The following is a 12,339-nucleotide window of genomic DNA, read 5'->3' on the forward strand; positions in this document are numbered from 1 at the left end:
AGAGTAATCAGTAAACCAAGTTCGGATTTTCACACATCTATCATGAAGGTTCTTTAGCGAAACAGAAGCATCGCCATTTAAGGAATGGACTCAACTTGCCCGATTTCATAATGTTTCACTTGAACTGAATGAGTTTAACATAACTGGAAAGGTATCTTTTCGAATGTTATCGTAAAAGTTGATGAAAATATATATCTTCAACATTTATATAGAGCATCATCATCGTCATCAAGAGAAATATATAGAAATTTATGCCACTCTTTAAATACTAATGTGACAAGAGCAAGAGTTGAAATATTGAACTAAAATTATATTCCGCATCGGTCAGACCGACCTCTCTTTTGCAATTATTGTAACAGAAATGAGCGTGACGATATTTACAATTTCATAGCTATTTGTCCGATACTACAAGAAATCGAAGGCTCTTTTTTCAACATAGTGTCCTCTCTGGAGAACAAATGTTTGGTGTAATGAACGGATCCGTTGGGTGGACAAATCTCTTGATGTTCTGTGACCATGCTTTAAATTATCGAAGAAGCTTTTCAATCTTTTAATTTTTTTTTTGTAATTCCGTTTTTCTTAAAATATTAACTTACAAATTACAAAAACAATTTATAACGTAAACGAAAACGCAGAAATCAATTGTAATCAAAAGATCATTTACTTTTTTCTATTTGAGCGTATGTAAAACAACAAGTTATATTTTTTTTGTATAACAGGAAATCTAATGAAAACCTACAAACTATTTATTTTAATATTTATACATTTCTCCCTTTTACTCTCAAAGGTTCAAGAAACTCAAATAATGTAAAAAATGCAACCTTGATCAGTAACGATGTTCGTAGTTTTCTCTTTTAATCGAAATAGTTGTTTTTTACAGCGTTGTTAAGCCACGAAATTTCATATTTTAAATGAAAAACTTTGAGCCATGTATAAGTTTTTTTCAACGCAAAACAAAGGCATGTTGAAAAACATTCGAATATGCAATTGTTCTTAACGTATCTATCCTGTATGTTCCAAATAAGAGGATAATGCCCCACGAGTTTTACTAAATTATTTTTCTCGTCAGAACTTTATTTGTTCGTATTTCGCGCATATCCATTTTATTTAAGCACGGCGCAAAATTTCATAACAGAACCCTTTCAGAAATAAAAATACAGTTGTTCTCTAACTCAAATGTAGGAAGCCAAAAAAGAAACTAAGAGAGTGGCCCATTTTTGACTTACTATATGCACTTGTACTTATATTCGACATATCTTTTCTTTCTTGTAACATACGTTTTCTAAAGCATCTTACACATGAAACACAAACTGTGGATGTTCGCATGTTTTGACTTTTCTTTCACATGGGCTTTATTTCTATTCACAGACAGCGACGAATTTTACTACCCTTTTCTCCATATTTGCCTCAGCTATGATCTTTCACGAAAAAAAAAACAAACCAAGAATCGTATAATTTTGAGGTTATATTGCGCGCGAACAATTTATTTGTTGCAGTGTGGATGGTATGTGGAACGCGAATAGAGTTTGACAGTTCGTAGCAACCTCAGTGCAATAGTGCCAATTTTGTTTCTTATAATTTAAATGTGTTTTTCTTTGAAATGTGTAAAATCACGTTTGTTCGTCCATTCGTTGTTCGCTCTCATGTGCAAGGCCCTTAAGAGGATTCAACCATGACCATCCCTCCTTTTCCTTTTTAGTTACTAGTTTCAATAATTTGTCAAAATTTAGCACAAAATAAACGCACCGAGCAATTCACTAGTCCGCTAAATTTTGACAGCTCAATAAAGTACGATATGCAACAAAAATATGAAATTTTACCTAGAGCTGGCTACCACTCGGCTAAAATAATTTGCTAAAGTTTTGAAGAAAATTTTGTATAGAAGCTTAATTTTAGATCGATCTGCGTACCATTATTTAATACAAAAACCTTATAAGTAACGAAATATCAAATATCTTTCACCGTGTGAAATGGGACTACCATACCAAATGAACATACCCAATGCGACGGCGAATTCAAATAATTTCCAGTGTCCCAATTCCCGTTTTATACCGCCCCAAGTTCGAATGATTCGATTTACGAAAATTTCTATTTTTTTTACAGAGACTTCAAAAATTGCCCCAGTGCACAGTATTGAGAATGAAGTTTTTGTTTTCGGTTGGTTTATTTTATTGTTGGTAGCTAGCTAAAGTAATAAAATAGAATAATAATATTTTTTTTCTTTTAATACTTCCAAACATTTCGTTGAATCAATAAAAGAATCTTAAAAATACAAAAGCATATTTGTGAAATAAATTAAAATGCCTTCAGTTTGGTCGCGCAATAATTTAATAATATAAAACAGGGTAAAAGAAATAAGAAACGAAGTTATACCCATCTACCTTTTATTAGATGAAAATAAGTTGATTTTTCTAGATTTAACCTTAATAATTTCATCACGCAATTTTGCATTATAATTCAAAGTTTCTGTTCAAAGTGAATTCCGTTCTCTACCTGATTCTGATTATAAGTGTGCTTAAAAAATATCATCTTATTTGTAGTTCTTTAATAATATATTTGATGAAAATGTGACGTGTTGCAAAATAAATTCCGTTGTTATTCGTTTTCGCACTCAAGAAAAATAAAATAAGCAAAGGCTGAAGCAGAAGCAGTCTGTCTGTTGTTTGCCTTCTGTCGCTCGGTCTCGGGCTCGGTCTTGCTTTTCTCTTCTCGCTGCTTTAACTGCTGTCGCTCGGGTGCTCCGGTGTTCCTCTTGTCTTCCTTCGACTATATTATTCGTCTATGGGGTTCCGATGCAAAAAAAATAAAATAAGTAATATTCTTACCTAATCTAATTTTAAAAATTGATCAGAAAAGCCACAAAACACATTCATGCAGTGATGAGAGCCTTTGAATAGATAAATACAAAAATTTAAACTAAAAAAAGAGGCATTGTGTTTCTCGGTTGCGTTTTATTCATATTTTTGTTTTGTTCTTGTGCATTCATCTTATTCTAATTTGTTTTGTGAATTTGATAATTTCGTGTTCTTTTAATTTAAGGTGGCTGGCGGTGTTCTTGTCAGCCAAAATCACATACCTATAGTTAAATTTCGTGACCTTTCCATAGACGAGACGTGTTCAATTAAATGCAATTGTTTGTGACAAAAGTGTTTTGACAGCAGCCGGTTGAAGACGCGTTCGGGTTCCGTGTGTGTGAAAAATGTATGGACGCCCAAATGTTTCATTTTAGTGACCTCCTTACCCTGTCACTTGATGAAAATTGATCGATTTGTTTTTGCTGTTGTGGATGTACAATGTTGTACACATCAATTCGATTCGATTGGACTTGTTGATTGAAGAAAATAAATAAGTTGATTTGAAGATCATCTTGGGGATTTTTTTTGTTTAACTTCAAAGGAATGTTGTTTTAGTGGTTTTTAGTATTGTTTTACTTTTTAAATGTCCTTGAATCTTAGTTATTGAAAAATGTCAATTTATCAAAAATAGGGTTTTAATTGTTCAACAATTTAGAACAAACCTAAAAGTAAAGAAAATTCAATCATACCTATTATTTAAAAATATTTATTGGGATAAACATAAACATAGACAGCGTATAAAGTCCATGTTATTATTATATTCTTGTAAGATTTTGCTGATTCTCCGTTATAAAGCAAATGTCAAACGAATGGTAACAACTGTCAAAATGACAAGTGGTCTGTTTTGCACTTTTTTTCCTCTAATCAATTGTTAAGTTTCAAGCCGTATTCTACAGAAAGGCAACATAGTAAAATCTCACTGAGATCTCATTAGTCTTTAAAGATTTTAAATGGAATACAAATTCTCAGCTAAGCGCTCAATTTTTTTTCTGAGAATTCTGATTTTCCAGCCATATATTTTGACATCTGTCCTGAATATAATTTGTTCGTCATTTTTGTTTTTTTTTTTTTTTTTTTCTTACGATAACAAAATTACCAATTTGGACAAAAATATTAAAGTTTTAAAATGTCTACACGTTTCGTACTTTTCTACATTTTTTCAAATCGAAATGAAGACTAAAATACAACTTCAACACAAATGCACGCACATAAAATAAGTTCAGCCACAAAAGTTAAAAAAATAAAATATTCCTGACTAACAAATCAAGAACTATGTTAAACGGTGGAACATGCCTAAAATATTAACACTGCTGTAGTAATATGTTCGACTGATCTATTAGGTCTGTTTGGTTACTCAAAATTCTTTTAACGTCGTAATAGTATTTTCAGACCAAACCCAAAACAGGGTTTTCTGCAAAATGTTTTCGAAAACCCGAAATTCGTTCGCACTGAATATTTACACGTTTTCATTTGACATTTCCCTTTGTTTAACACCGGCTGTCAAATTTTGTGTTGATGAACAAATTTGTGAGTAAAAAGTTTTGCTCTTCTAAATTATTTGGGGGCGACTTTCCATTACCGCAGCACGAATTTCCTTCTGATTTTTTTTTTTTGCAGTTAGGTAGAGGTCTCAATAGAACATGTTTTAAATATTAGGGCGAGGAAACAACTTTTTGAGCCTAAAACAAGTTTTTTTTAATTGATAGCACGGCGTACTAACAGCTGGGTATGTAAGGGTGGGCATGCTGCCCCCTGCAACCCCCCTGCTTGGGGTCACTATAGGATTTGGGGTGGGTGCGAGTTTGGGTATATGCAAAGTACTTTTCCATTTGAGCACTAAAATAAAAGAAATTACCAAGAAAAAAAACCAGTATGGCAACACTGAACAAAAAACAGGGAAGAAATGCCAAAATCAACCATTTTTGAGTGTTTTGTTTGGAAAAAAATGAACTTTAAAAATTAATTTAAAATAGAAATAAATGTTTCCTCGCTCTAAAATTGCTATAGTTATTATTTAGGCTCAACTTTCCATTACCGCAGCACGAATTTCGACTCGCGGTTTTTTTTATTCGATAGATATGTGCAAATAAATAATAACTATAGCAATTTTAGAGCGAGGAAACATTTATGTCTATTTTTAATTAATTTTTAAAGTTCACTTTTTTCCATACAAAACACTCAAAAATGGTTGATTTTGACATTTCTTCCTTGTTTTTTGTTCAGTGTTGCCATACTTGTTTTTTTTTTCTTGGTAATTTCTTTTATTTTAGTGCTCAAATGGAAAAGTACTTTGCATATACCCAAACTCGCACCCACCCCAAATCCTATAGTGACCCCAGCTGTTAGTACGCCGTGCTATCAATTAAAAAAAACTTGTTTTAGGCTCAAAAAATGCAATACAAAAAAGTAGGGTTAAGTCCGAAAAAGAAAATATTTTTTTTTATGACTTAAAGTTGTTTCCTCGCCCTAATATTTAAAACATGTTCTATTGAGACCTCTACCTAACTGCAAAAAAAAAAAAATCAGAAGGAAATTCGTGCTGCGGTAATGGAAAGTAGCCCCATTATTTATTTGCACATATCTATCGAATAAAAAAAACCGCGAGTCGAAATTCGTGCTGCGGTAATGGAAAGTTGAGCCAGAGTTTCAACTGAAGTTCTGGGGACAAGTGGAATGGGCTCATGGCATGAACCAACAAAAGGTACAAGCGAGCTTGGCTGCATGCAGCTATCCTCTTAGTTTACTTCAACCGGTCCAAACAATTCACTAAGGGGAAGCTAATTGTTTAGAAAATATATCATAGAATCAACAACAACAAAAGTTCCAGATTCGTACCAAAATCAAACGCATACAAAGCGATCACTGAAGCTGTTATGGTGGGCTGCAATTTCTCCATGACTATCTCTTTGGCTTCTTCCTTTGAGGACTTGCCTGGTTTGTCCAATGCACTGAGGATCTTCTTGATGTTATGGGCTTTTAATCAAGTTGCGATAACCCCAATTTTGTGGTTTTGTTCACTGGAACAACGATTCCCACATTGTGGAATGTTTTGCCGCAAATTCTCCTAGCCCGCTGTGAATTAGCCTGCAACAGATGAACTTATCGCCTAACTTATACCTATCTCCCAAATCCTTGTGATTGAACGGAGTTACCGAAAAGTCTTCCTCCAGGTAGTAAGCGAAAAAGTCGAACATACATATTTGTAGCGACGAGTTCGAAAACGCATCCCTTGGAAGAAACCTCATTACGAACTATGAACAAATCTTGGTCGTCACGCCAGTAGCCATAGTAAATTCCGGTTCCTCGCTTAACAAAGAGCGTTTGAAACTTTGGAGGATCATAAATGAACCGCCAGTACCGACGTTGGCAAGTTTTCCCCCAAAGTTTCCTTTTTTTGTTTTTTTTTTTCTCTTCCACATTATGTAAATAAAAAACAAAAAGAAATAATTCTTATTTTGTAAGGAAATTGTATAAATAATTTTACTTATCACGACCAAATTTATTTCAAAATGAAATATTTGTTTTGACAGCAGCCATCAGCTGATTTTTTAAATTAATTTGAGCACTGAATGTTTCAAAAGGTTTGTTTGTTTAGTTTTTAATGTAGGTTTTTGGGCGAAAACCGGGGTTTGGACTTGGTGTGAAAAGCCTATAAAAAGTCGGAGAAGTTTTCACAAATTCTTGTTTTTTAACTCAAGGAAGTTGTAACAATAGAGCACAACGAGAGAACACGAAATTTTCTCTCCATTGAAATTGCTACTGCAAGCATTTCTGAGTGCAAGAAGTTTACAAACTGTAAAAATTAGCAATCATTGTCAATGTCACTTTCATTTTATTCGTTTTTTTTTTGCTAGTTAGATAGAAATGTTTCTCCTAGAACATTTAAAAAGGTTTTGCACAACTTTCTAGAGATAGTCTTTGATTCAATTTCTTTTCGTGCTGCATTGCCTCGGCTATTGCAAATGAGTCCACGTTTGAATAATCATTTCCAAAAATTTCCGAAACCAAGGCTAAAATATGTACTTTCAAAAAACAATTACAAATAAATAAATTAAAATATAACAAAAAAAGATCCTGTCAGACTGATGTTCATTTACAAAGTGAAACAAAAGCTATTATTCACTTTGTGGAAAGTTGTTCTATCTCAGAGAGAATTTACCCCTCCTTTAAACAATTTGACAGGTTTTACATTTTACTACAAACGTAACCAAACAGACATATCGACACTTCAAATGACGGCTGAGTTTGTCAGGTGTGAGATACCTATGACCCTATAATCACCCAAATTATTTAACTGTCATACATATTATTCAGCCGAAACTAAATGGCAGCTTACTTTAACTGTTTTGTTTTCAACTCAAAATTTAAAATAAATAAAAAACTAATGTTTTTGTTATTTGAATAAATTACTAATAATACATTTTTGGCATTAACATGATGTCATTAAAAAAGAACATGTGTGAAGAATTTTTTGTGGAACTATGAAAAGATATTTAGATACGTACCTATGCACATATGTTATGAAATTTGTTCACACTTTTGTGTCTTTTGTATTGTTTCACTATTTTATTTTAAAAACTTGTATCTACCTGTCTCCAATATAAACTGTCAATAAAATGACAAAGTGAATAAAAAAGTAATGAATGATAACGAAAAAAAAAAGAAGTAAACTTAACTAAAAGCTAAATTATTCCACATAAACAATTTCTACAATCACTTTTATTTTAGCATTTTAAGCTATTCGTTAATCTATACTTACCTAAATAACAATAAGTATGTATAGATTCTCATTTAATGCGTGTGTATATTGTTATGATGTCATGTTGGAGCATTATTTTTTCCGGATTTGATAACCCTGTAGAGAATAGAAGAATGTAGAATAGAAATTGTTAATTTATTTTGTTTTTCAAAGCTTACTGCGTACTTATTTTTAATCTAACTCGACCTCTCCTAAAAATGGTAACTACCTGAGTATGCATGGGTCTTAAATTTTATCTCCGAACTGGGAAATCAGCTTACTCATTGGAGATGAGTGGAAAAACATTTTATTCATCCTTATGATTAATACAAATGTGTGCATACATATCCTTATGGAACTACTTTAAGATTCTACTATTCCTTAGGGTGACCTTCAAATCAACTAGTTACTAATTAATAATATGCAATTGTAAACAATAAAACTTAAATTTTTCTTAAAGTGACAAAATTAACATAATAAAACAAAAGAAAATAAAAAATATTTTTTACAACGACAATAAAATAACAAAAATTACACAAAACCAAAGATCAAAATGCTTTGGAACATTTGCCTTATACTTGTGATATCTCTGGTTTCTTCACCACATAAATACAGTGTCTCCGGTGGCGGAGCCCCTGGTGATTCAGTTGTGATTACTGCCGGTGCTCTTGGTGGTAATCGCTACAATCCACATCCATCACATGAGCTAGAACACCACCAGCAATTGCACCATCCATCGCAAAAGCCAACACCACAACAGCAACAACAACAACAACAGCAGCAGCAGCAACAACAACAACATCATCAACAGCAGCAGCAGCAACATAGTGGTGGCTTAAAAGCTTCACAATTGCCAACAACAACAACAACGACAACAACAGGTGCTGTTGGTGGTGGTGGCGGTGCCGGTGGATCCCATGCGGCCTCCTCCTACGCTCATCATCATGGAGCACCTGGAAGTGGCCACATAGATCATCGGCACTCGTATAATCTACTCAGTGAAGCAATGTCTCAAGCCGTTAGCAATGAATTTAGTGAGTATATTAACATATTAAATAAAACATACATACATATGTAATTAAAAAAATATTGTTTTTGGTTTAGAGTAATTGCGGAAATATTAAAAAATTATCATTGCACGATCGTCAGACATATTTAAATGTAGGTAATTTCTTAAGTTTTATAGTACCTATTAACATATAAGATCATGAAAAGAATACAAATTAATCACAAAGCTTTTCTTTATTTGGGGGTCGTGTATAATCATACAAGTCAATAAAAATGAGATCTGAGTGAAGGAAGGGGAAACTTTAAAATTTCAATTTTTTCTTTAATTAACAAGAAGGCATTTTTTTCATAACATTATTTTACTTTCAATTTTTTTTTTAAGTTACTTAAAAATTGAATAGCCTTTAAGATTAAAGCCTTCTAAATCCTTTTAAAAACGTGAGAGGAGATTTGTTGGGCATTTGCTTTTAATTTCGTAGATTTCATAAATTATTGGAGTGAAGAGCAAACAATGGGCAGGTTAAGACGACTTAAATGACTTGAAGGTATGTGAAGTTTCACATATCTTCCAATTGAGGCCACTTATGTCAAAATGACGGCTTATCATAATTTTTCCTTCATAGAACTTATTACTCGTGATTTAATTATTGTCAGAATGCATACATTTGTCGTTTCATGTAGAAAAGTTACATTTCTTATTAAAAAAAGAATATGTAATATTTCTTAAAAAAATACAAATACAAGTCGAGATAGATTTGTAGCTTGTCTAAGGAGTGTTTTGTAAAAAATGATGTCCTTGGTAGTTTTTTCAATATCAGCTGAAGGCAGATGTTAGTAACGTTAAGTTCGAAATTTGAAGTTTGTGACACAAAGACTACAGTTGACTGCAAATTTAGTTCCTTATGTTCTCTGAACCTGACGAATATCTCTTTAAATCCTCAAACATGGTGATTTAAATCATCCCCCTTAATTTATACTTTCTTAAAAATTTTAAATTACTGGCATTGGAAATCCACAGTTGAAACTTAAGATTAAGATTATTATTTTTAAAATCGAAATTTAGAAACCAAAAAAGAGAAAGACTCAAATTTGAAACAAAGTAATTTTTTTGAGAACATTTAATGACAACATGCTTGCCATCGATGGTTCCTATGCACTGGTTTGCAATTTCTATAAACTGCAAAGCATCCAATTTCGGTATGTAAGTAGCCAAGACCTCGCATAGAGCAATGCAAACGTCATCCAAAATCTTACCAAAATGCTGCTTGCTAATTCAGTAGAAAAACATTATTAGTATGACTTTATTGTGTAGGTAAATGGAACCTCAGTATTGTTTGTCCGATCCTGAAAAAAGGAGACCCTCTAAACTGCACCAACTATAGAGGAATCAGTCTACTTAACATCGCCTATAAAATCTTCTCTTCCGTAATATGTGAAAGTCTAAAGCACATCGTCAACAACCTGATAGGTCCTTATCAGTGTGGTTTTAGACCAGGAAAGTCCACAGTTAAGCAAATATTCACATTACGGCAGATCCTGGAAAAAAAACCAAGAACACCAAATCGACACCCACCATATTTTCATCGATTGCAAAGCCGCATATGACAGCATCTACAGGGACGAACCCAACCAAACTCGTCCGTTTGTGCAGGATGACCATGGAGAATTCACGCTGGTCCATAAAGGTTGAAGACAACTTAACAGAACCTTTTGATGTCAAAAAAGGTTTTAGACAAGGTGATGCGCTGTCATATAATTTTTTTAACATCGTGCTTCAAAGAATAGTGCAGAGCTCACACGTCAACACTAGAGGCACTATCTTTCAAAAGTCTGTCCAATTACTAGCATATGCTGATAACATTGACATACTCAGCATGATATCAATGGGGCTTTTGTAAGTATTGAGGCAGAGGCGGCAAAAATGGGTTTAACGGTTAATGAGGGCAAAACAAAGTACATGCTGTCGTCAAGAAAGGACATACAACACCGACGTCTTGGTCAAAACGTCACCATCGACCGACGCCACTTTGAGGTATTCAAGCACTTCTTTTACCTAGGCTCAGCTTGAAACGCAGAAAACAACACCAGCGCTGAGATCATACGCAGAATAACTCTTGCTAACCGCTGTTTATTTGGACTAAGAGAGCAATTGAGTGGTAAAGTCCTCTCTCGAGGGACCAAAGTGTTGCTATATCATCCTTGCCTTATCATCCCCGTCCTGTTATACGGTGCAGAAGTATGGACTATGACAAAAGCGGATGAAAGCACCTTGAGTCGGTTCGACAGAAAAGTTCTTCGTGTGATCTACGGTCCCGTATGCATCGATGGGGAGTGGAGAAGAAGATGGGACGACGAGCTGTACGGGCTGTACAGCGACGTAGACTTAGCCAGAAGGGTAAAAGTCCAACGACTAAGATGGCTGGGTCACGTAGAGCGCATGGAAACCAATGCTCCAGCCCGGAAAGTCTTCGAATCCACACCCACTACAGGACAGCGCAGTAGAGGAAGACCACAAATCAGGTGGCGCGCACAAGTGGAAAGAGACCTCACCCAACTTGTACCGTGAAACTGGAGACATCTAGCTATGGACCGAGCTAGATGGAGAAGTTTGTTGAGTGAGGCCCTAGTTCACACAGGACGGTAGCGCCACCTTAAGTAAGAAAGTAAGTTATTGTGTAGGTATAACTAAAATAAATTATTTACTCAATAACAACTGCAAACTTATCTAATGGAGTTATTTCATCTTCTGGTCTTGTGTTTCGCACCGCACCCAGCTTTGTTTCAACCAATGAGAATTGAAAATTTAACAAGCTTTTTTGTAAATTAGCTCTTACTTGAGCTGTTAAATAACTTCGCAAATTAAAAAGAATTTAAATCAAGCGAAAAAATGCGGATTAAAGAAAACGCGTGTTGAATGTGCGGAACTATCGTGTTTCCTTTTTCCTTTTTCTTCTTAATTTTAAATTTTAAATAAAATATGGCCGGATGGGCGGGAAGTTTGAATTTTATACCAATACAGTTTACAATTCACACAATTCAGTTCACAATAGTGCAATTTTTTTTAACTGATATAAATGTATTTTAATTTAAAGTTAAATTCAATATTTAAGATTTAAAATTCATTTTATAAAGTTTCGTACTACCGAAACAAGAATAGTTCTCGAAATATAATTGGTGGCATATGGAAATATTACTTGAACACTTTTTCATTTGCTTCCATGTCATTAAACTATAAATTATATTAGGTTCTTGTTTTAAAGTTATTCTTTCTTTTCGTTATCATCGATAAAAACACAGATGCAGATGTGATTAATGTTTTTAACATTAAATCGTCTTCGTCTTCATTATTATTTTGAAAATTAATTTTAATAATTTAATAGATTCGAACTAGAATAAAACTTTTTCACTTTGGTTTACTGCAGCAATTATTTTTGACAGCTGACAGAATTCTCCACAAATATTTTTCCGCTGTGGTTTTCTATTTCTTTTTGATCTGCACTTGGAGACCGTCGCAAAAATTCGTTTCACTTCAGCTGTGTACTAGGCTTCATTCAAAAATGTCCCAAAAATTGATTGTATTCGAAGATATAAGTGCAGATCTCTCCAAAAACTCACCAACAATTATTAAAAAAGGAAAGCAGAACAAAATTTGCGGTTTATGATTTCGATTTGTCATTTTTATCAGATGCTTTAAACTTTCACAAAAAATACAAATCATGATTTCACATCTTTTTGCTT

The 12,339-nt window shown here is 33.6% G+C and overlaps 1 protein-coding gene across 10 annotated transcripts in view; it reads left to right on the plus strand.

Annotated features, from left to right (window-relative positions):
- Nucleotides 1-2,117: 2,117 nt before the first annotated feature.
- Nucleotides 2,118-12,339, plus strand: part of LOC129946835 (stromal interaction molecule homolog) — a 62,914-nt gene continuing 52,692 nt past the window's right edge. For 6 of the 10 annotated variants that reach the window (XR_008781650.1, XM_056057192.1, XM_056057185.1 and 3 more), the window contains exons 1-2: nucleotides 2,197-2,345; nucleotides 8,054-8,627. Coding sequence is in view for 9 of the 10 variants with exons in the window: in XM_056057192.1 (XP_055913167.1) it covers nucleotides 8,147-8,627 (481 nt within the window). In the remaining variant the exon portion in view is untranslated. The other 4 variants (XM_056057186.1, XM_056057189.1, XM_056057187.1 and 1 more) reach the window with 4 other exon arrangements.

The sequence above is a fragment of the Eupeodes corollae genome, chromosome 2 (genome assembly GCF_945859685.1).
Source record: "Eupeodes corollae chromosome 2, idEupCoro1.1, whole genome shotgun sequence".
Lineage (NCBI taxonomy): Eukaryota > Metazoa > Arthropoda > Insecta > Diptera > Syrphidae > Eupeodes > Eupeodes corollae.